Source organism: Oreochromis niloticus, linkage group LG12 (assembly GCF_001858045.2).
Source record: "Oreochromis niloticus isolate F11D_XX linkage group LG12, O_niloticus_UMD_NMBU, whole genome shotgun sequence".
Taxonomy (NCBI): Eukaryota; Metazoa; Chordata; class Actinopteri; order Cichliformes; family Cichlidae; genus Oreochromis; species Oreochromis niloticus.
The window spans coordinates 384,908-410,229 of NC_031977.2; the positions used below are offsets into that span (position 1 = coordinate 384,908).

Genomic DNA, 25,322 nt, shown 5'->3' on the forward strand with positions numbered 1-25,322 from the left:
CATTAAGATAAGATGGGGCCTGATTATTTAAGACCTTGTATGTGAGGAGCAAGATTTTGAATTCAATTCTGGATTTAACAGGAAGCCAATGAAGGGAAGCCAAAACAGGAGAAATCTGCTCTCTCTTTCTAGTCCCTGTCAGGACTCTTGCTGCAGCATTTTGGATTAGCTGAAGGCTTTCAGGGAGTTTTTAGGACATCCTGATAATAAAGAATTACAGTAGTCCAGTCTGGAAGTAATAAACGCATGAACTAGTTTTTCAGCGTCACTCTGAGACAGGATATTTCTAAAAAAAAAACCCTGAAAAAAGTAAAAAATAGATAGGTAGCTGCAAACTGTGGTACACACTGTCCCTTTAAAGAATGAGAGGCTTGCAGGTCATTCTTATATGACAACAGATTCATTCTGTTTCATCAGCCAACCATTCAGGACAAACTGCTGCTTTAGGTTCACACACAGGTGGTGGGTCGGTCCTAACTGAAGAGTCTTGACTGAAGACGTCACCTGGATGAGTGACGAAATGTGTCCCACTGAAAATGCTATGTCCCAGTTGAACAGATACATTTCCAGTTTGTCATCCAGCTCATTTTCATTAGTGCCACATCAGGAACCACACCATAGTGCTACAAGACTACAAGCCACATTAGCCCAGTTCATACAGTGCTCACACTGCTCTTCATCACTGTGAGCACTTGGGTATAGAGAGGACTTCAAACTGCCCAAGTCCAAATCATGAGCCCTGTACCACTGTGCTTGGAGCTCTGACCTGCTGATCACTTTGTTGGGACAGACTGTGTCATTGCAGCAAACTGTCAAAACGTCTGCTCTGACAGAGGTGCTCACACTTGTTAATGATCGATTAATCTATTGATTATCAACGCCTGGCTGCTGCCTTCCTCTTCAGTGTATTTGCTGTGGAGGCAATGAGTGTTATTTACTTTTCACATATATCAGCTTATATTAGTCTTACCTGGCTCCACTGACATCTACTCCCACCATTAGCTGCCCATTCAGTGACAGCAGTTCATCTCTCAATTTGATCCCACCACAACGAGCTGCTGGGCTCCTCTTCCTCACCTCCGTCACCCAGATGCAGCCCACATCCATGATGGGGTTCTGATCCCTCCTGCTCCTCGGGCCTCCCTTCTTTCTTCCCTTTGGGTCTCCAAAAATAGGGATGTTTCCAAAGCTAAGGCCAAAGTCCGCAGCATCCCCCTCATCCTTACTGAGGGAAACCGTATGAAGCTCAACATCTAACGCCTCACTGTATGAGGCCCGGCTGGCTGACGGAGCTGTGTCCCCCTCCATGAAGTTGAAATGAATGTACTCCACCAACTTCTGAATAGCAGCCAGACAGAGGGACGTGTCCTCCACATGTCCTCCGCTAACAGTGCTGCCACTGCACACACTCTCCCCATCCCCGTTCTGGTAGGAGTCAGGATCCAGCCGCTGCAGAGAGAAGAAGAGTCAGCAATCAGGAAGCACTTGCATCTGTGCAAATACACATTAATTCTCTTCCTCACAGGCCAGTTGTAATTTTTATTTATTTCTTTTTTAATCTTGTCCTGTCGGCACCTTCAGGACTATGATCTGAATGCATGGAGCACGCTTTGCTCCTGCAAGAACAGCTATACAGTATCTCTATCAGGGGTGTCAAACTCGCGGCCCGAGGGCCACTTATGGCCCATATACTGATGTGGAGAAACATAATGCAGTTCGGTCAAAGGTCAATCTTTTGACCTTAGAACTGAAGAAGCTTCTCGGATGAGAGGTGAAACGTCTTCAAGCAACTCAAAGAAGTCCAGACGCTTTTCTTTGCAAGTTCCTTTGACTACGATGACCTGGATGACTGAGAACCTTCACAGACATCTCTCACACACCCTTTTGTCTGAGTGTTGATGTTGGCATTGGTAGAAAAAGACGTTTTTTTTTACATCAGATGAAAGATGTTGCTTCTTGAAACAACCGTACGGAGCCGTGTGTCCTCCTGGGATCAAACCAGGGATCTTTCACTTGTTAGGTGAAAGTATAAAACCATCAGACTTTGTTCAGTAAAAATGGAAAAAATGACGTTTGTGCAACCAGAACAAAGCACACAATGTTGACTTCTCTGGGCATTAATGAGGAGGTAAATGTGTCATAGTTAGTCCTGTTTGTATTTAATGTAGACACACTGTTGCTATGTAGACAGTTTTTCTGTTGTTGTGATTTGGTGCTGTATGAATCAAACTGAATTTATTTGAATGACATTTTGATAATTAAATGAAGTGTGCATGTTTTACTCCCCATCAGTGTTTGTCTCCGAGCTCTCTGATTGCCCTGCTTTGCCCAGGTTCACCACAGAGCTGTTAGTGAATGACTTTCCTGTGTATCGTTGTCTTTCCCTCATCTGTCAGTCCATGTCTTTAACAGGCACTAGTTTGCATCCTGCCTGTTTGATTTCTTGGTGTGATGCATGTCTCCTGTTTTGAACCCTCTCAGTCAGAGGTTGGGATGGAAGGTGGAATCAGATAACATCAATGAGAGCATGCAGCATTATCTGATGTGGAGAGACTGGTCAGTACCGTGTAGCCAGAGGAGCTGTCCTGACTTAGACCATCATCCTGCTGTGACCTCGTGCTGTGAGCCCCACGCCAATCCTCCAGCAGTGACAGAATGCTTAGGGCGTTGTCCTGAGTGATAGGCATCCTGGCATCTCTGCTCGTCCTTCACCAGACGCCACTCTGATGCTTCCAATAATCAGTGTAGGAGCAGGAACCAGTCTGGGATGGCTGCCCCAAACCCATCTCTCAGAGAGAGCAGTGCAGAGACCATGTGGCAGAGATGTGAACCAGGGTGGATGTCATTACTGACAGGACACGTGTGGTGTAGGGTCTGCAGCACAAGACAGAAACAGTGTGATACAGACTTTAATACACACACACACACACACACACACACACACACACACACACACACAGATAATGTTTGTTTGTTTTTCCTGAGTAATCGAACTCATCAGTCTGAACTCTATTAAGGCGATCCTTCCTGCTGCACACGTCTGTGCTGTTCTCTGATGCTTTACATGGTAAAAGTGCACCAAACAGATCCTGGAGGATAAACGGCTCAGAGTTTTATGATGTACGGCACCATTAAAGAACCAATCAAAAACCACTGTGCATGAACTTATCGTTTCAAAGTACATATAAAATAAATAGCTCAAAGTAATGCTAGCCTACTGTTGTTCAGGCTTCAGTGCAGCTATGCTATGTTGTTGGCTGTTACAGAACATCAGTTTATATTGTGCAGCTAAACAGGAAGAGGTCTGCTGTGTTTTCCTTGTTATCGTCTCTACGTCATCACAACTGAAACTTAACAAAACAAAAGAGCTGCTTACAGAGGAAGAGGAGGGAACTGAAAGCGAAGCTTCCAGTAAGGACTAAATCTCTCCCAGTTACTAGGACTAACTAGTACTGCACACTGAAAACAACGTGTCTTTGTGACTGCGGCACAGGGATCTGCTGACTTCATCATCTCACAGAAAGAGTTTGTAGAATAAAGAGCAGCGATACAAGAACGAATCACAGATTCGCAACAGACTGTGTGTATTTATAGTTCAGATTCAAACTGTGCAGAGAATTCAGATGTTCACCATGTTATGTGGGACATTCACATCTTATGACTGAAGATTGGGTCTTGATGCTGTTAGGGAAGCAGTCACATCCAGGATATGCACGAGATCAGCACCAATGAAATGATTGTGATATTTCATACACAGTGACCCGGGTGAACAAATCTTCTGTTAAACTGGCTGAAGTCAGAAACCAGCTGAGCCAGCAGGATCTTCAGGGGCCCATTCACAACAAAGTGCTCCTGAGGAATCTGGGCTGACACTGCATGTGCACACTTCGAGCTAAGTGTAGCCACATCTGTGGCAGATATAGACAGGCTACCAAGAGACCACACTGTAATGACTATGTAGAGCCTGGGCTTCAAATAAACTGCTGGGCTTTGTGGCACCATCTGTGTCTACTATTCCTGTACACACAAACAGTGCCTGCCCTGTCCTGGCCTGAGCTGAACTGTGGGCTGGAACAACTACTTTAAATGTCCCGGGGTGAGGGTATAGTACAGGGTGTATGCTTTGAGGAGACAAACTGCAGTTACAGTCTTGGACTCATCTCTGACTGACAGAAAATGATACAGGATGGGTTTCATTCGCTTTTGTACTTCAACAAACAGATCAAATTTTCACTTGTTTAATAAAGGACAAAGATCTGTGACGGAGTTTAAGACTCAGTTAACAAATGACTGGTTGAATGCCAAGCTGCATTAGTTCCCTTGTCAGATCATCACAGCCTTACCAGCTCTGCTTCCAGCAAGTGCAGCAACGTAGCACCTCCTGGGCATTTACAGGATCCTTCAGTGCTTTCAGCGTACACAGGAAACCTGAAAACAACGACAAATGCAGCTGTATCTATTTGTAATGACATGTGAACAAATGTACAATAAGCCCGTGTGATAGGCTACAAAGGGTTTGTAATCTTCAGACAGAAGTTTGAGAGGAGAACAGGATCATCTGCTGACACACTTCAGCTAAATAACAACAGCATTAACATGACATTTCCAGTAATGACCTAAATCCTCCTAAATGGAGCCCCTCCCCCCCGCCCCGCCATAATCTGTGGCTCAGTGCTCCACACATATAACAGTACGATGCTGCCCATCTGCAGGACTGCTGGCTCAGCACCAACACTCAAACAACACGTCACACTGACCCCGTGTAAACTGCCTCCACATCAGCCCTGTTGCACACAAGTCAGTGATCATTAGAACGTGATAAAGGAAGCAGCTGGTGATACTTTGGAAACTGATTTTTACTAATAGAGTTTTTTTAATGAGGAAGCTGAAAGTGAAGTCGATCATACGATAGAGACCTAAGGAGCCTTAGCTCTACATGAAGCCCACTCAGAGCTGTGGGAACATTCAGCTCATAGAGACATCTCTGTTGGTGTGGAGGTGTGTGCTGACAACGATCACTCGTTATGTACGTGGGAAAGTCACACACTTGTTCTCACTGCTCTGCATGTTTCACTAATCCTTAAAGACATTGGTCAGCCATCTTGGTAATGCCAATGGGCATCTATATATCAGCTTATCAGGCCCATCCCATCTAATGACTTGAGAAAGAGCCATAACACTAATGTCACTGGTACATAAAAACACATCTCCAGGTGAACATGATAAGAGCTGCTTACAAAGTTTGACTGTAAAACTATCTCTCCCCCAGACACTTCAGTTCTTCTCTCCATCAGCTGGGAGCTATACCAGTGTGAGTGTCACACAGCTGAAGATGGACTCTTTGGTAACTGGTCCGGCTCTTATATAACACTTTTATACTCTACCTGAGCTCTCACAGCACTTTGCACAGCTAGCACACACTCTCACACTATGATGGATGCATCAGGAGCAGCTTGGGCTTAGTACCTGTGGAGTACCCAGGGATCAAACCAGCAGCCTTCCTGATTGTAGATGACCTACTCTGCCTCCTGAGCCACCCTGCTGGGTGTAGGGATGGGTTACACATAGCTGCCACTTCTGTTGTTACAGTATTTTCCTACAGATTTCTGTTCAGGTTGCTCCTCTTTTATTTCTTGGCTAACCTACAACTAATATCTACTGTGGAATATTTTTAATTTCTAGAGGTTTGTGCATAGTCACAGTTATATGACCAGTAGCGGTTTTTGATACGGGCAACATGGGCGGTTGCCCAGGGCGGCATCGTGGTGGGGGCCGTGGGCATCGGCAAAAAACCCCCCAAAAAAGTTGCTCATACTCATGCTGCCCCGACGGCAGCCAGCGCATATTGGGAATGTCGTAGGCACCGATCGGTTTTCTATCGCCCATTTGCTGGGAGTAAGGGCGCCCTCTGTTTGCGAGGTGCGCCTGCTGCTTGCAGCGCAGGGAGGAGAGGGCGGGGTGGCGGGGGCTTCTCTGGCTGGCTGGAGCAGCGTCTAATAACCAACTCACAAAATAAAACAAAATAAAAACAAACCAACAAACACGAAAACACCGGACATTATGATACAGACTTATAATCTGCACCGATGTTTTTTCGAAATTCTATACGTGAAAACTGAGCGCGAGAGCCCTCGGTGCGCCTGCTCGCTGCTGCAGTCAAAGTAAACTTTATTGTCATCTCCGCTACATACAGTCCAGTACATAGAGAGACGAGACGACGAGGCTCCAGTTACAGCAGTGCAAGTAAACAAACAATAAATATGAGAAGAGTAAGAAAATAAATATACACTTTAGGACTCGGGGTAAAGGGATCAATAACAATTTAAAATTTATAATTTACAGTTTGATGATTTAAAGTCTCACACACAACCCGTCGAAAGGGGAGGAGAGCCGGCTGCTTCCAAATAGAGCACATTTCATTCATAATGTTGTAAATCCAAGCCCATTATGGATTCATGATTTGAATCCTGGGTTGTGCGAAATCCCAGAAATAAACCTTAGACCTACACCTTAGTTCACAGATTCACTTTGTCTATGTTGTGGTGATCCTCGAGTTGGGGGGATGGGTGTTCATACTGGAGTGCAAAATTAAAAACAACAGAAGATGGACAAGAAAAGTTCAAAACCATCAGGTCCTCAGTTTAGAAAAAACAGAAAAAAAGGAGGAGGAGAAACGAGCCAAAGATACAGGTAAGCAGATGTGTCATTGGATAATGGCAGGTCATCCTGAAACAATCAGAATCAGAATACTTTATTAATCCCTAAGGAAATTATGTGGGTTACAGTTGCTCCAAGAAGAAACTGTAAAAACAGTAACAGACTAAACTCCAAACAATACATTATGTTACAGATTTGACACATTTAAGAAATAGCACTAATATATGCAGATCACTCAATGATAAATATCAAGGATTAACAGAGGTGATTATAAATAAATATCAAGAAAATTGACGAGAAAATTACAGAGTAGAAAAGAGCGTGTGCAACAAGGATGTAACTATTGCAGTGTTCACAGTGTGTTAGATGGAGGAGTTGTACAGGGAGATGGCCACAGGCAGGAATGATTTCCTGTGTCGGTCAGTGGTGCTTTTTGGTAATCTCAGTCTCTCACTGAACGTGCTCCTCTGACTGAGCAGCACGTCTTGGAGTAGGTGGGAGGTATTATCCATGATTGTCCTTATGGTCCTAGGATAACATGTGCCTCTCAGACACCACCCTAACAGAGTCCAGCTCCAACCCCACAACATTACTGGCCTTGTGGATCAGTTAATTTAGTCTGTTGGTGTCTGTGACCCTCAACCTGGGTCACAGGTGCCAGAGGGAGTGTTTGCCCAGGGCGCCAAACAGGCTAGGACCGCCACTGTATATGACTGTGGGTGCTGTGTGATGCGACCACAGTCTCATATCCTGATATATGATATTTCTCCTCCCGATAACCACATAGATCACAAAATAGTACATTTTGTGTCAGTTCTGTGAATCTGGGGCAGCTCGACCTGTGTGAATGTTTCAGCTGGGCATTGAGTACCTGGAGTCAAGTGTTTGACCGATGCATGAAACTGTAACAGCTGCCATTTTCTTTGTATTTATTACACGGCGTGCTGCGGGGAAAATCCCGTGCTAATGTTTGAGGTTTATCTGGAGCACCTGACGGCTCTTTTCACTCTCATCTGTAAACTCTCTCCATACTCTGTCACGTGATTCTTGCGTAGATGGTAGAGTTTGCTGTGTTTGAGTCTGAGGTGCAGCCACTTTGTGCCATAATTTGCAGAGTACAGTTTTCTGGTCCGTGTCAGACTTTCATAACCAAACCATGTCCATGCTACAGAGTAGAGATGGCACGATACCACTTTTTTATGTCCGATACCGATATCATAAATTTGGATATCTGCCGATACCGATATGAATCCGATATAGTGTGTTTTTTAATCAATAAAACTGTTTTTTTAATATCTTGCTGCATTTTGTATAAGTTCATACTCAAGTTTAAATAAACAACAACACTAAAGCTATTCTGTTATACCTGTGTGTAAAAAATACACTGCACCCAAAATATTTCATAGTTCAGCAACACTGATCAATCTAATAAACTTAAACCTGCTCCATCCTCCCTATTCTGGTATTTTAAAGAGTACTTAGCAGAAATATTAAGCAACCTAACTAATAGGGTTGCAAACTCCCAGCAAAAGAAAATAGGGAACCACCCCCCACCCTCCACCCAGTGTTGCCAACTCCTCAGTAAGGAAAATCGCTATTGGCTGTCCTAAAAGTCGCTAGAAGTCGCTAAATGACGTCATCACCTAATTTGCATAATTGGTCACGCTAATATAATTGTAACCTATGTTGTTGGAGAGAGAAATAACATCATGGAAGAGACATAAAGTGAGTAAAAAACGTCCTAAATGCATTTAGAGTTTATTTAGAACTACAAATTAAATTTCTTTTAGCAATTATTGTTTTTTTAATGTCACAATTCCAACCCTGCTCCTTTACCCGGGCTTGGACCGGCAAAAGTGACCCAAAATAGGCACTCTGGTGGAGTTACTTTGTGTGTGTGTGTTTATAAGTAGTTTTAAACCTTGTGATCCACAAAACAGCATAAGAGTAAAAGAAGAACTGACTGCGTTACAGCACCCGCTGCTTGTTGAGAGTAAAAGCGATACGCGCTTTCACGTCTTTTTTTAGCGACTTTTTATAGAAAAAAAGTCGCTAGGGGGTCTGAAAACTCGCTAAATATAGCGACAAAGTCGCTAAGTTGGCAACACTGCCTCCACCTCATGATGCTTAATCGACGTAATCAACTTTAATTTGATGCAGGGTGAAAAAAAAATGCACAGAAATCAATTATTTTTCAAGAATAATTAAATAGATTCAACATCTTTCTTCAACAGAACTGCAGACTGCACAGATGGTACCTTCCCAAAGGATAAAGTACTATAGCTTACTAGGGTATATTAGACTTAACAGTTACTATATACAGTAATGGACTTCTATACATTTTACATAAGATTAAAACTTTGGGTGTAAGATTCAGATAATTATTTATTAAAAGCTAGACATTTTAAATGAGAATAAGAAAGAAAAGTATGTCTTTGTGCCCCCTTTTCCCTGTTCATGCCCTATCGGCCCCCCTGACTACACTTTGCTAGATACGCCCCTGCACAGTTACCAGCCGTCAGCTACGTAGAAAAGGATCCTGGTGTAGAAAGTAATATTAAATACATTCTAACAACAGCTTATCAAGCTTAAACGTGCTGCTGTTGTTCAGCCGCTGGTTTCCTCTTTCTGGTGCAAAGTGGGCCAAAAACAAAGAAGAGAGACGGACTCGCGACAGAAAAGCCGATCAGCTGATCATTGATCAGTTTCATGATTGAAGCAGCAGCAGGAGAGGGAGAGAGAGAGAGAGAGGCAGTCGCTCCATGTATTGGTTGTTAAGCTTAACGCGGGAACGCTTTACAAACATTCAGAGATGAACTTACACACTTGCTTTACTTCTCTCTGGGATAACTTCCTCGGAGATGAAATGCTGGTTTGCTAGCGAGGCTACAAATACACACAGCCGCTCTATCACGTGAGCACACTGCTCCGACGTGCTACGGTTATGAGCCGAGTTACGCCATGTCGCAAGTTTTGTGAGGCGTTTTTTTGATATTTAATGGATCGGATTACATTTTTTATTTCTGGCCGATATCCGATCCAGTAATTTAGGTCAGTATCGGACCGATACCGATACGTAACATCGGATCGGTCCATCTCTACTACAGAGGCGGCCCCTCATTCAGGAGTAAGGTCCTGGATGTGTTTGGGCCAGTCCTTCTGGTTGGAGATAACTGGTTCTTCCTCGGCTTCACTGGTCATGCTGGGATTCTCTGTGTCAACCATCAAAACCATGAAAACATATGGCTGTAAACAGTTTATTTTGTGACACCACGAAACAAACGACAGCGTATAATTTGATCGTCATACCACACAGCCCCAGGCAGAAACACTCCATACCTCACAATAAATATAGCATGAGGAAACTGATTCAATATTTAGAGTAAGCTAGAAGCACCTTGAAGTGACTGTTGCTGTGAAGTGGTACCATATAAATAAAACTGAACTGAAATCAAGTATTTAAATTAAGAAGACAACATCTTATACGGGATCATTCTTTGAATTTGACAGTGTTTTTCTAAGCTGCAGACGGTTACACTAAGACTTGGATAGATCAATAAGCTACTTTCTAATTAAAATGCTCATAACATTTACAAAACAGCTGATATTATTCTTCATTTGCGTCCACGGTGAGATACCCACTGTGGGGGTTCAGAGGAGAAGTCTGAAATGTGCACATTAATGGAGTTGAGGTGAGCTCAGTATGAAAGAGTATTCCGACTGTCGGTGAAGCATTCTTTCTCTCCATCTATAGTTTGGCAACAGGGATTAGTTGGTTCTGTATTCCAGGCTGACCTACATGCTTCACCCACCCCCACAGCCCACTCTTCTTCCAGGCACCATATGGCCAAAGATTAGAAACAGCCTCATTTCAGTGGCTCTAAAGTGCCACATTGTTACAGACTTAATGGAGAGACCCACAGTATCACTGTAATCTGGAGCACACGCAGCTATGACACTATGGCAGGTCTCTAACTGTCTTTCAGGATACCCAAAATTCAGTGCAAGCTGCTCTGTGTGGTCTGCCAGTTCAGTTTCTTCACTGGGTACTTCACTCGTATATTAAATAGTTAGTCTGTGCTCACATAGACCCGAAGTTTGAATTGGATGAAAAACATATTTTTTCTTCTAGATGTAATTTCTCTGTTGATGTCCACTACTGTTATATTGTTGGAAATACCATATTAAATTAAACAGAGGCCAGAGGTCGCAGGGGCAGCAGTCCACACATCCCAGAGACATCATCTCCCATGCCCAGAACACCTCAGCTCAGAGGCACCAGGAGATGAACCACCTTAACTGGCTTCTTTAATGAGGAGCAGGTCTACTCTGAGCTCCACCTGAAGTTCTTCAACCTACCTCTAAGGGAGACACAGCAACAGCAACAGTCACCTCAGGGTGATTTATACTGCAAGGTAGACCCTACAATAACACCAGAGAGAAAACCCCAACAACCATATGGCCTCCTATGAGCAAGCCACCCACTACCCAGAGCTTGTGGCCATAGCTGATGGTAGGACCAAAGCAAGTAAATTTACAGGTTCACTTTTACACTCAGCTCCCTCTGCACGTTCTTCAGTAGGCTGGAAGAACATCTGCATCACTGCAGGTGCTAACAAGACCCCAAGATACTCCACTCGAGGCAGCGGCTTGTCCATGCGCAGAATGGCCACAGCATAGATGAGGCACCTGCTCCCCCCAAACCCAAGCAGCCACAGGAAACAATCACTGGGCGCTGCATGTCGCTTATTTACAGAGTAGTGAGGAGGAAGCAACACAACACGAGTGTCAAAGTGACAGGAGAAAACGATTTATTACGAGTGACGGCTGCTCACGCCTACCCACTCCACTTCCTCCACTGTTACACAGCACCTCAGCTGGCAGCTGGTCAGGCGTTAGTGGAAGCATGTGAACCTCTCAGCGCTCCAGGCTTCATTTCTAAGGCTGGTCCTTCAGCCAATAGTCGATGTATTCATCCAATCGCAAAACCTTAGTGTAGCTTCCCCTGGGTATAACCTGTGTTATGGGGTCTGGTCATTAAAGTCGACTGCTTCAGACAGTCTATCAGCCTCTTCATGTAAACACTTCCTGGGTCTCGTTTCAGGAGCTTGTAAGTATTTTTCTCACTGTGCAGTGATAAAATGTTCTCATGATAGTCTTTCTGGTCACCTACCCTTGTCTGCTGGAAGGATGATGATGTTGTTGTAATTACTAAGTGGTGTGAGTGCCTTCCTCTCCTCCATGCTGATGTTGGATGCTGGGGGCTTTGCATTGCTGAGACAGGCCGACGTTTGTCTCTGTGCCACAGCAACGTTCAGCCCTTTTGCAAGGATGTTTTTTTCTGCTTGGCTGAGCTGCCTGTCAGATACATTTTTCACCCACTTGTCCACATCCTCGGCGTGGCATCCTTATCCTTTCTGCTCACTTAGGACACCCTTTTTCGAGTTTCAAATGCACAACAAGCAGGTCAAACTTCCTTTGCTGCCTGGTGTTAGACTTTTCATGTTGTGCATGGCGAGCCCTCTCAGTGAATTCAAACACCTTTTAAAGAGTATTCCCATCTAGAAGCATAGTAAGCATACCCAGAGATGTAACCACATTAGGCCAGTATTAAAATCACTTTATGAACTAACAGAAGGGCTTTAAAGGCGTGTTGAACTGGGAGCCAATAGAGCATCTCAGTGATTTGGCCCCCTGGTACATCTCTGATTTGCTCACTGACTATAACCTGATTAGACTTCTTAGGTCAGCAGATTTTTGAACTGTTCCCAGAATCAGTCAGTGTGCTGAGGAGGCTTCAGTTCCTGTGGGCCCGTTCACAGCTGCCTGCTGACCTGAGGTCAGTTATAAGTATGGCTGAAATCAAAAAGTCCTTTTTTAGTCTCACATGCCTGTACTTAATAACTCTGTGTGTGTGTGTGTGTGTTAACGTATGAGTTAATAATAACATGTGCCATATAAAATAAAAACCGACACTGACATTCAGTTAGTTGTAGTTCCCTTTCTCGTTTTTTAGCTTCAGCTCTGTAATAAAGCATACAGCACGGGACACAGTGTGTTTGGCTAGACAGGGCCACTGGAACATGCGAGGGATTACAGATATTTATTGTTCCAGGCCACGCTGAGCTGCTGTCAGCAGTTTATGTGAGCTGCGTGGGGACCGAGCAGAGCAGGCTGTGTCTGTGTACAACTACAGAAATATCAACCTCCTCTATTCATACAAAAAGCATTTACACACAACACCCCGTTATGACAAAATGCTTCAAATTGTTACAAAGTTATGAACATAAAAAAGTAAAACTATAACATGTATATAGTATATATGTAGTATAGTATGACAATGTCTAAGCGGACGGGCGGGAGAAAGAAAAGGGAGCCCAGGCTTGAAGCTAAGTGAACATCCCTGAGAGACCTGAAAATAACTGTGCACTGATGCTCTTCATCATTATCATCATCGTTTATTTGTATAGCACTTTAAGAACACACCAGGCAGACCAAAGTGCTGAACAACACAGATCAAAACAACTACCAAATTAAAAATACCATAAAATCATTACATACAATAAAATAAATAAGAAGGTGTCAGTTTCCTACAGAGTTAAAAGCCAGAGAATAAAAATAGGTTTTCAATCTGGACTTAAAGACCTGCACTGATGACGCTTGTCTCTTCACCCACCCTGATGGAGGCTGAGAGGTTCTGCTAAGATAAATGGGAGAGACTGCTCAAAAATATGCGTGCCAAGCTTGTAGCATCATCCTCCAAAAGACTTAAAGCTGCAACTGCAGTCAAAGGTGTGAAGCCTCATCTACACGCCATTTTTAAATATGATTTTTAATAAATGTGCAAGAATTTCAAGCAAACCTTCTTCACTTTGTGACTATGGGACTGTATAGAATATTCAAGTAAAAAGTTTAATGTAATCCATTTTGGAGTAACTGTTGAGCTGCACGATAATATTATATAATATTAATATAATTGGCACATAATAAAACTGAAACGTGTTTTTTACGAGGGATGTTGCATCTTTGGCTTTCTAAGCCGCTGCTTAGAGCCCTGCTTATAGTCTGTGTATCCACATCAGTAATATGTCATATGAAAGGAAGTATCCAGTGCTGCAGTGGTGTTGGTGGAGTCATTTGTTCATATTTCCTTACACATCAGCAGCTGCTGGTGTCTCGTCCTTCGTGGCAGGGCTGTGCCATATTACTGAGTCACTCACGTGTTGTGCTTCATATGAGAAGAAGAGCAAAAGGTGCAGGGAGAGTGACTGATATGATCACGTGGTGGTGATGAGCCATGCGTAACAGTAACTCATTAAAAGGCTGAAACATACTTTTCACTTATACGTGCTGCTGCCTGGAGCTGCAAGCAGCAAAAATACTCTATGTATTTTTTCTCTATGCTCAAAAATATAACTTTGAAGCTATATTGCCTAAGCCTACATCGTAGCCTGGTTGTACTCAGGAGTGGGTTTTGGCTCAAGCACCCTAGTCAGGCCAAAAAAGGAGAGCAGCATGGAGAAGTTCATGGTTTCTAGGAGCTGAAGCTGTATCACTTTCATACATATTGGGCGGTTTGAGCTCTTGTTAGCAGGATGGGACCACAGTCGAGGAGTCAAAGAAACCATTTCAGAGAATGTGAGCCATTCTGTGACACAACAACGCTTTGATTGTGTCATCACTAGACAACGTTGTGATTGGTCAGATGTTTATACACATCCAAAACATCGAAATATTGAACTTGATGTGAAAAAATAAATGCAGCAAATTCGTCCTGAATGATTCATTCAGTGTGAACGGCTGCGTTACGAACAGATGAGTCAAAAGAAATTTTAACGCACAAAAACATCCACACAGATTTCACTGCTGATTATTAGAGATAGGTTAATCATATTTAAGATTTATGCATTAATTAATGGCAGGACTTCTTTGAGTAGTTGCATTCTAACCTAGAGGCAACCAGGTTTCTCTTCCTCGAGCTTGGACTGGTGCAAACTTAACAACACACACAAGCCTCCATATCAAACCTTTAAACAATACTCACACATGTAGCTGCATACACAAAGCTTTTATCTGCAGCAGTTATTTCTCTTGGTCATAGTGGTTACTAATAGATCCTAAAGTTTGCAGATGACACCACCGTCATTGGCCTCATTCAGGATGGTGATGAGTCTGCATACCGGCAGGAAGTGAGTTGAGTTTTTCCCTTCCAGTCACCTTTCTCACTCACTATGTGCTAATAGACCTCTCTGCATCGAATCATATCTGTTATTAATCTCTGTCTCTCTTCCACAGCATGTCTTTATCCTGTTTTCCTTCTTTCACCCCAACCGGTCGCAGCAGATGGCCCCGCCCCTCCCTGAGCCTGGTTCTGTCGGAGGTTTCTTCCTGTTAAAAGGGAGTTTTTCCTTCCCACTGTCGCCAAAGTGCTTGCTCATAGGGGGTCATATGATTGTTGGGTTTTTCTCTGTATTTATTATTGTGCTATCTACTGTACAATATAAAGCGCCTTGAGGCGACTTTTGTTGTGATTTGGCGCTATATAAATAAAATTGAATTGAATTGAATTGAATTGAAGTTGAGCGGCTGGTACTCTGGTGCAGTCAGCACAATCTGGAGCTGAACACTCTTAAAACTGTAGAGATGACAGTGGACTTCAGGAGACATCCCTCAACTCTGCCCCCCCTTACCATATCAGACAGCCCTGTGTCGACTGTGGAGATCTTCAAGTTCCTGGGTACCACCATCTCCCAGGACCTGAAGTGGGAGACCAACATCAACTCCATCCTCAAAAAGACCCAGCAGAGGATGTACTTCCTGAGACAACTGGGGAAGTACAGTCTTCGACAGGAGCTGCTGATCCAGTTCTACACTGCAGTCATTGAGTCTGTCCTGTGCTCCTCCATCACTGTCTGGTATGGTGCAGCCACTAAACAGGACAGGAGCAGACTGCAGCGGACTGTATGGGCAGCAGAAAGGATCATCGGCGCCCCCCTGCCCTCCATCCAGGCATCTGTACCTCTCAAGAACCAGGAAACGGGCAGGGAAAATCATCACAGACCCCTCACACCCTGGACACAGACTTTTTGATCTGCTGCCCTCTGGCAGACGGTACAGAAGCCTGCAGACCAGGACCACCCGACACAGGAACAGTTTCTTTCCCCTCACCATCTCCCTTCTAAACAGTTGACCTGTCACACTGCTCCCACTGCCAGACTGCAACTGCACCTTATGTACATTCTGTAGTATTCATTCCACCTCATTTCATTTCTGTATTTTATGTATATAAGTTTAGGTTACTTATTTATAGTTGGTTTATACAGCTTTGTGGATGTATGTGTATGCATGTGTAATGTATATATAGATACGTGTGTGTGTGTGTGTGTGTGTGTGTGTGTGTGTGTGTGTGATTTACATTGCTGTGCTCGAGAGCCACCATCTACCGGAACCAAATTCCTTGTATTTGTCTGCACATATACTTGGCCAATAAACACGATTCTGATTCTGATTCTGATCCCTTCCTGGCTCAGGATCAGTTAAGTAATGGGAATATTTCTTGCTTCCCATGCAGGGCTGTAAGGTTGCACTGGCGCTCGAACGGCTGGTTGCACCGGTGCGACCTAGGACTTTCTTAGTCGCATGCCAAAATATTTTTTTATGTGAAGTACAGCAGTGTACCTGAGACCAGGGCACAGAACTACTAACTCTGAAACCACATTTTATTTATTTCAATTCAATTCAATTTTATTTATATAGCGCCAAATCACAACAAAAGTCGCCTCAAGGCGCTTTATAGGCACAGAGAAAAACCCAACAATCATATGACCCCCTATGAGCAAGCACTTTGGCGACAGTGGGAAGGAAAAACTCCCTTTTAACAGGAAGAAACCTCTGACAGAACCAGGCTCAGGGAGGGGCGGGGCCATCTGCTGCGACCGGTTGGGGTGAGAGAAGGAAAACAGGATAAAGACATTTGAACTACAGACTGGCTAATGACTACTATAAACCTTTATATAAAAGAAAGAAGTACAGTAAGCAGCGCACTGTGTGAAGTCATGTATGTAAACTTCAAGTTTAGCCTTTTGATGGCTGTCAGGATGAGTTTTTGAGCCTGTTCACCCAGAGTCACCCCAACTGATCCATTATGGTCAATTCTGATACCAAATAATGACTTGTGATCAGGAGAGCAGCTGAACCTGCTGTTAGAAATTTGAGGCCCGTCTTACTTGATTTCAGGGAAGCAGCTGAGCTACAGACAGGCTTTAACCCTCCTGTTATGTTGTGGGTCCAACTGACCGTTTTGATATTTGAAACAATTTTTAAAAATAGTTAAAATTGCTTTTTTAACATGAAACTTCTTTTGCTTGGCTTAAAAAGTGTGATCAACATATAAATGGTCAAGTCAGATGGTTCGAGTCAGTTTGACCTGGTTGTCAAAGTGGAGGCTAACGGGGTGAGCCATATTTCACTTCAAACACACACACACTGACCTACTGACCTCATGTGTAAAGTGATGTTATGACTTTTGATGGGAACCTTTTCTGCTCTCGTGGGTCAGCTCCATCCACACTGAATGTACACTCAGCAGGAAACGAGCACAGTACATAAGGACTCTCTGCAGTGGAGACAACATTACACTCTGCAGCCTGTCAGCTTATTACCAAATGGGCAGCAGAAGTAAACAGCTAAGAGTCCAGCAGGCTCTGAAGCTTTGATCACAGGGTGGGAGACTCGTCTGAGGAGGATGTGGCTGAAGAACATCTTGAGGTCTGATGATTCAGATTATGAACCAAATGAGGAAACTGCTATTCAAATCCCTCCAAGGACGACAATATTATCAAAAAATGGTTAAATATAGTGGTCTTCATCCTGACATACACATCAGGCAAAACTGTCTGCACGAAACACGCTAAGAAACGGTGCCAAGTCCCACTAGTGTAAAGCGCTTTGGGGTCCTTAGGGACTAAGTAAAGCGCTATACAAATACAGGCCATTTACCATTTACTAGTGTGGCAGTGACTCGTGTGACAGAAATCGTCACTCTCGACTCGATACAGAAAGTCATTCTAAAAACAGCTCATCTGAAGAGACGGTGTATCTTAGGGAGAACTGACAGGATGGATGTTTGGGAGTCCTGGCTGGGGTCTGTGAATCAGCAGGCAGTCTGTGGGATGCAAGACACGTCTCTGGAGACTTTGTATTTTCTCTCAGTAATCTGATGCATGCTGACAGCTATTATTACTACATTTTAGAAAATATCATGGAAACTATTCTGTTTTGCATGCAGGACTTTCCAATGTACATTAAAAATGTTTTAATACACATTTTTAATGAAAAAACAAGATATATATCATCACTGAACCATGATCTGTGAGAGCCACATTGCATTAAATATTGATTGAAATGTTAGACATATAAACACTGTTTATGGGAATATTTTGGTTTGGATGACTAACAATGACCTGTGTCAAACTGACCCACACATATCATTGTTGTACCTGAGAACAGGAGGGTTAGCAGAGGGTTACAGTACAGTACTTGTGTTAAAAAAGTATTGTACTGAAATCCTGAACAAGCGTGCAGGCTCTGAAATGTACTCAGAGTCAGAAAGTGAAAAGCAGCTTTTCTGAAGAGGTTTCTACTATTTTGTGCAAAGCTAACTGAACCTCCCAGATAGGGCTGGGCTATATCATACCGTTCACGGTAATACCGGTGTAATTTTGGGCAACGATAGGAAAATGAAATATCGCGATAGAATATGTGTAAAACGCGCATGCGCAGTGCCTTTGTTTACATACGCACATGGCGGCGACGCAGAATGAGAAGAGCGAAAGTGGATCGTTAAATGAAATGGATGAACCAGAACTGGTTTGTAAAAATGCTGCAACTTCAGTGGTGTGGAACTGGTTTAGCTTTCGTCCGTCAGATACACAACAAAGCACTATTTTTGGTAGAGCATGCTAGCGGGGCGTCGTTATTACCGTGTTGTTTGGAAAATACGGCACACTTAAAATCAATCCTTTGATTTTTCTGAAAATCGACAGTGTCCCTTATAATCCCGCGTGCCTTATGTATGAATTCTGGTTGTGTTTACTGACCTCGAAACGATTTTATGTGGTACACGGCGCTCGAAAATCTGTCAAATGTTTTAGTACGACTTTGCTAAGCTACGAAGCCGCACCGCTTGATGGATCGTCGGAGCATTACGGCTATCGCAGGCAGGAGCCTCGCGGAGTGATACGTACTGTGCTTCAACATAATATTACTGTATTGTGTGTGTATAACCTCTTTTTAAGTTTTGTGGATATTATACATGGTTATGCTGAGGATATGTTGGCCAATTTCCACTGGAAATGCCTTTTGGTTAAACTGTCAGCAAGGAATTTGCACTGTTACATTTTTATATACAGTCAGGTCCATAAATATTGGGACATCGACACAATTCTAACATTGTTGGCTCTATACACCACCACAATGGATTCCAAATGAAACGAACAAGACGTGCTTTAACTCCAGACTGTCAGCTTTTATTTGAGGGTATTTACATCCAAATCAGGTGAACGGTGTAGGAATTACATTAGTTTGCAAATGTACCTCCCACTTCTTAAGGGACCAAAAGTAATGGGACAGAAGAAGAACCATAAATCAAACATTCATTTTTTAATACTTGGTTGCAAATCCTTTGCAGTCAATCACAGCCTGAAGTCTGGAACACATTGACATCACCAGACGCTGGGTTTCATCCCTGGTGATGCTCTGCCAGGCCTCTACTGCAACAGTCATCAGTTCCTGCTTGTTCTTGGGGCATTTTCCCTTCAGTTTTGTCTTCAGCAAGTGAAATGCATGCTCAATCGGATTCTGAGGTGATTGACTTGGCCATTGCAAAACAGTCCACTTCTTTCCCTTCATAACTCTTTGGTTGCTTTTGCAGTTTGCTTTGGGTCATTGTCCATCTGCACTGTGAAGCGCTGCCCAAAGAGTTTTGAAGCATTTGGCTGAATATGAGAAGATAATACAGATGGAACTCTTTCTCATGTTGCTCGTCTGTGTTTTATTGTGCTATGGTGTGTTGATATCTGTCCATTCCTGTATTATCCTTTTGTGTTACACATTTCGATGTTTTTTCCTCGCTACCTAGCCTGACCTGTCTCCCCAATGTGATGTTGTGTAATGTATGTACGGTCGGCAAGGTCTGTCATCTCGGTTGCGGGCAAAAGACCTGCAACTGACAAATAAAGGCTATCTCATCATCTCATCATCTCATATTGCCCGAAACACTTCAGAATTCATCGTGCTGCTTTTGTCAGCAGTCACATCATCTATAAATACAGGAGAACCAGTTCCACTGGCAGCCATACATGCTCACGCCATGACACTTCCACCACCATGCTTCACTGATGAGGTGGTATGCTTAGGATCACGAGCAGTTCCTTTCCTTCTCCATACTCTTCTCTTCCCATCACTCTGGTACGTTGATCTTGGTCTCGTCTGTCCATAGGATATTGTTCCAGAACTGTGGAGGCTTTTTAGATGTCGTTTGGCAAACTCTAATCTGGCCTTCCTGTTTTTGGGGCTCACCAGTGGTTTACATCTTGGGGTGAACCCTCTGTATTCACACTGGTGGAGTCTTCTCTTGATTGTTGACTTTGACACACATATACCTACCTCCTGGAGAGTGTTCTTGATCTGGCCAACTGTTGTGAAGGGTGTTTTCTTCACCAGGGAAAGGATTCTTTGGTCATCCACCACAGTTGTTTTCCGTGGTCCTCCGGGTCTTTTGCCGTTGCTGAGCTCACCGGTGCGTTCCTTCTTTTTGAGAATGTTCCAAACAGTTGTTTTGGCCACGCCTGATGTTTTTGCTATCTCTCTGATGGGTTTGTTTTGTTTTTTCAGCCTAATGATGGCTTGCTTCACTGATAGTGACAGCTCTTTGGATCTCATCCTGGCAGCTGACAGCAACAGGTTCCAAATGCAAACAGCACACTTGAAATGAACTCTGGACCTTTTATTTGTTCATTGTAATTGGGGCAATGAGGGAATAACACACACCTGGCCATGGAACAGCTGAGAAGCCAATTGTCCCATTACTTTTGGTCCCTTAAGAAGTGGGAGGCACATATACAAACTGTCGTAATTCCTACACCGGTCACCTGATTTGGATGTAAATACCCTCAAATAAAAGCTGACAGTCTGCAGTTAAAGCGCATCTTGTTCGTTTCATTTGGAATCCATTGTGGTGGTGTATAGAGCCAAAAATGTTAGAATTGTCTTGGTGTCCCAATATTTATGGACCTGACTGTAACTTTAATGCACATAAAAAACAGCTGCTTGTTTAAGTGAAAATACATTGATGGGGTTTGTTGCACTAATAAAGTTGTGAAGTTGTAAAGTATTTTGTCTAGTGTCAATTATATCGTCAGTTATATCGTTATCGCAAATTTTCAAATGTATATCGTGATACATATTTTTGATCACATCGCCCTGCTCTACTCACGCCAACAATAATAAGAACAAAATAATATTAGTGCAAACTGTTTCTTGACTTTGTGTCACACCTAAGCAGAAAATGTAGCACATTTAGTGCATTAGTACAACATTAGTTGTAGTGAATCAACAACAATCATTCCTGCTGTGAACCTTCGTCCTGCTCTAACCTGCAGTGTTTTCATGCACCCTGTAAATAACATACAGTTTGTACACACTTCAGGTTCATATGACATTTTGCATCATATACTGATCCAGTATATAATATATTACAGGTCGCTCGCATGTAAGCTTTATATTTCAGATTGCATTGAACAGCCCTCACCTTCAAGCCAAACCTCCTGTCTTTCTCCTTTCAAAAACACTTCTGGATTGTTCTGGCCTACTTTAACTCTTAGTACAGCGCTACAAATGATGCATAAATTATATGTTTTTGCATCTTTTTGATGGCACGCAATGATGTGAAATAAAAACCTGCCTCAAACCAAAAGTAACAAACTTGTTCTGATAATCTAATGTAGAACTGATACTGGAGTCTTTATGCTGATCTGCTGATTAATGCTCTCTCTGCTACTGCTAAATGGTGTTTTCTATATATCCACAGACCGCACATGTCCACAGACAGCACATGACCACAGACAGCACATGTCCACAGACAGCACATGTCCACAGACAGCACATGACCACAGACAGCACATGTCCACAGACAGCACATGACCACAGACCGCACATGTCCACAGACAGCACATGTCCACAGACAGCACATGTCCACAGACAGCACATGTCCACAGACCGCACATGACCACAGACCGCACATGTCCACAGACCGCACATGTCCACAGACCGCACATGACCACAGACAGCACATGTCCACAGACAGCACATGACCACAGACAGCACATGACCACAGACCGCACATGTCCACAGACCGCACATGACCACAGACCGCACATGTCCACAGACAGCACATGACCACAGACCGCACATGACCACAGACCGCACATGTCCACAGACAGCACATGACCACAGACAGCACATGACCACAGACCGCACATGTCCACAGACCGCACATGACCACAGACCGCACATGTCCACAGACAGCACATGACCACAGACCGCACATGACCACAGACCGCACATGTCCACAGACCGCACATGTCCACAGACAGCACATGACCACAGACCGCACATGTCCACAGACCGCACATGTCCACAGAGAGCACATGACCACAGACCGCACATGACCACAGACCGCACATGACCACAGACCGCACATGTCCACAGACCGCACATGACCACAGACCGCACATGTCCACAGACAGCACATGACCACAGACCGCACATGTCCACAGACAGCACATGTCCACAGACAGCACATGACCACAGACCGCACATGACCACAGACCGCACATGACCACAGACCGCACATGTCCACAGACAGCACATGACCACAGACCGCACATGTCCACAGACAGCACATGACCACAGACCGCACATGACCACAGACCGCACATGTCCACAGACAGCACATGTCCACAGACAGCACATGACCACAGACCGCACATGTCCACAGACCGCACATGACCACAGACCGCACATGACCACAGACAGCACATGACCACAGACCGCACATGTCCACAGACCGCACATGTCCACAGACAGCACATGTCCACAGACAGCACATGACCACAGACAGCACATGACCACAGACCGCACATGTCCACAGACCGCACATGACCACAGACCGCACATGTCCACAGACAGCACATGTCCACAGACAGCACATGACCACAGACAGCACATGTCCACAGACAGCACATGACCACAGACAGCACATGTCCACAGACCGCACATGACCACAGACAGCACATGTCCACAGACAGCACATGTCCACAGACAGCACATGTCCACAGACAGCACATGACCACAGACAGCACATGTCCACAGACAGCACATATCCACAGCATGCATACACAGTTTCTTGGTAAATCTCGGTGTCCCTCCTTGGCCCGGTTCCTTCTTATCTGTGTGTAAAAACCAGGTCCAGTCTAGCCCACACTCTCCCAACATTACACAAATGTTTGTCCCCTGAGTCAGAACACAATTAAAAAACAACAACATTTAAATATACTGTCTGTGTTTCTGGAATAATCCACAGAATAAACTGAAACGGTCAGAAATAGTTACAATGTGGGACTTTAGTTGTATTTATATGAGCGAGAGAAAAGCTCCTCTGGTTAGTGTGACTGCTGTTGCATACTATTCCTGTGTCTGTGTGGAATACTGCATTTGTTATATTGTCTTTATGTGCTGCCCTCTTGGAAACTTTGATCTGGATAAATAAAGGTTAACAATAAAAATAACAGAAAATTTTATGTACAGTTACAAGTACTTGTATTTTGTTACTTTCGACCTCTGTTACGACGCAGTTCAACTTCAATTCACAGCAACTACAGCTGCCTCGAGGCGTTTTACATACAGATGCACACAAAGCCACTCTAATTTGGAACGTGGGAAAAACATCCATAATATCTAAAACTGCAGTATTAGTACCAGGACCAGGTATTTCAGATTATTTGTTTAGTTTTTTCCAGTGAAGCCCACGATGTGTCCTCTCATACATCAGTGACACATCAGAGACATGTGACATGTAGCAGTGAAATACGTTTGGATGGTTTCGTATACAACATGTTCATAATCATACTGTACATATTTCACATGCTCTGCTCAGCTAAGTATTACTTGTGTGGTTCGTGAGGGTGGTAGGCTGTGAATGTTGGATGGCAGTCTCTCCACTGAAAAGAAATCACATTACTTCTTAATGAGGTCATTTTAAAACTGGAGCCAAAAGAGCTTGAAAGCAACAGTGAATGGAGCTGAGAGAGCAGAGTTCCTGAGCACGCTCTCTATGAGCACTTTAAGGAATCACTCGGTGTGTCTGACAGACTGACGGTCAGTAAACACATCAAAGAGACATTCACGCTTTTTGCTTTTAAATTATAAGTTCAAGAAGAAGAAAAACAACACCACACACACACACACACACACAGACACACACACACACACACACACACACGGTGTTGTTGTTGAGGTTATAGTTTAACCTTCTGCTGTTATCTACATGTATCTACTACTACCAACAATAATAATAATATTTATGCATTAACACAAAACTTTTTCTAATGAAAATGTTGCTGGTCAGATTGGTTAGTTATGGTTGATAGTTAGAATTTGAAAGTCTTCAATAAAGTGACTTATTTAGTTCGCAGCTGTCCGTATAATGCGTAATAAAGTGAAGCGCTCAGACGGTCCGGAGCTGTGCAGCCAGTCACGATACTGCTGATGCTCGCTGTTTTCCAGCGTGTCCCTATTCTGTGAAAGCGACAAACTCGCAAAGGCTCAGTCACTGCTGTGTTACCGTCCACGTCTCTAAACGTGTACTCACGGTGTGAGTCAGTGCAAAGATAACGCAGAGCTACAGTACCTGTGGGCTACACTGTGTTCCTCCGAGGCTTCCACTTCCAGCTCCAACGATCCTCCGTGTTTTGAGCGGGTTTTTTCTTCTTTTCTTTTTTAAAGAGAGATGAAAGACCCGCTTCACGGAGCGCCTGTGTGCAGGAATAAAGTGGCGCAAAGCTTCCTGAAGAAAAGCGGCTCCAAACTTCAGAAGTCCCGATATCTTCTCCGGGAACACTGAGGCAAAAAACACAGAGACAAAGTCAAACTTCAGCCTGCTGAGCCAGTCACGGATGGTTTGGGCTCGGGCTGAACTGTCACTCGGCTGCTCCACTCCCCACTGCACACGGAGGGTGGAGTCACGTCCAGATTTGTTGAGGTGGTTCTTTTGCGCCCAGCTCCTCCCCCCGTGGTCTCCCCACTACGTGTTGTGATGTGTTGGCCATCACATCACGTGATCACTCTATAGTATTAATAATAATACTATGGTCTGTCAAACTGCGCTCTCCCAACTTGAACTTGTTACAACATGAGGCAGCAATTAGCAAATGTTAGTATGCTGTTCGGTGTTTCCACTTTCTTTACCTTTAGAGCCGGGATAGTTTGGTAAATGCTGCCTCTGGCTGTCTCCAAGTTCAAATGAAACCAGCCGTACTGTATACGTTACTGCGCTTATTCATCTTGGCTGCTATGATGCCCCACTCATGGACATCTCTCTAACATTG

At 43.9% G+C, this 25,322-nt stretch overlaps 1 protein-coding gene across 1 annotated transcript in view; it reads right to left on the reverse strand.

Annotated features, from left to right (window-relative positions):
• Window positions 1–24,930, reverse strand: part of pdzd2 (PDZ domain containing 2) — a 90,070-nt gene extending 65,140 nt beyond the window's left edge. Inside the window, exons 1-4 of the mRNA XM_005461823.4 lie at window positions 24,626–24,930; window positions 4,344–4,428; window positions 2,565–2,874; window positions 971–1,449 (exon numbers count right to left, since the gene is read on the reverse strand). Coding sequence (XP_005461880.2) covers window positions 971–1,449; window positions 2,565–2,687 — 602 coding nt within the window. The 5' untranslated portion in view covers window positions 2,688–2,874; window positions 4,344–4,428; window positions 24,626–24,930. The remainder of the gene's footprint in view (window positions 1–970; window positions 1,450–2,564; window positions 2,875–4,343; window positions 4,429–24,625) is intronic.
• Window positions 24,931–25,322: the final 392 nt, after the last annotated feature.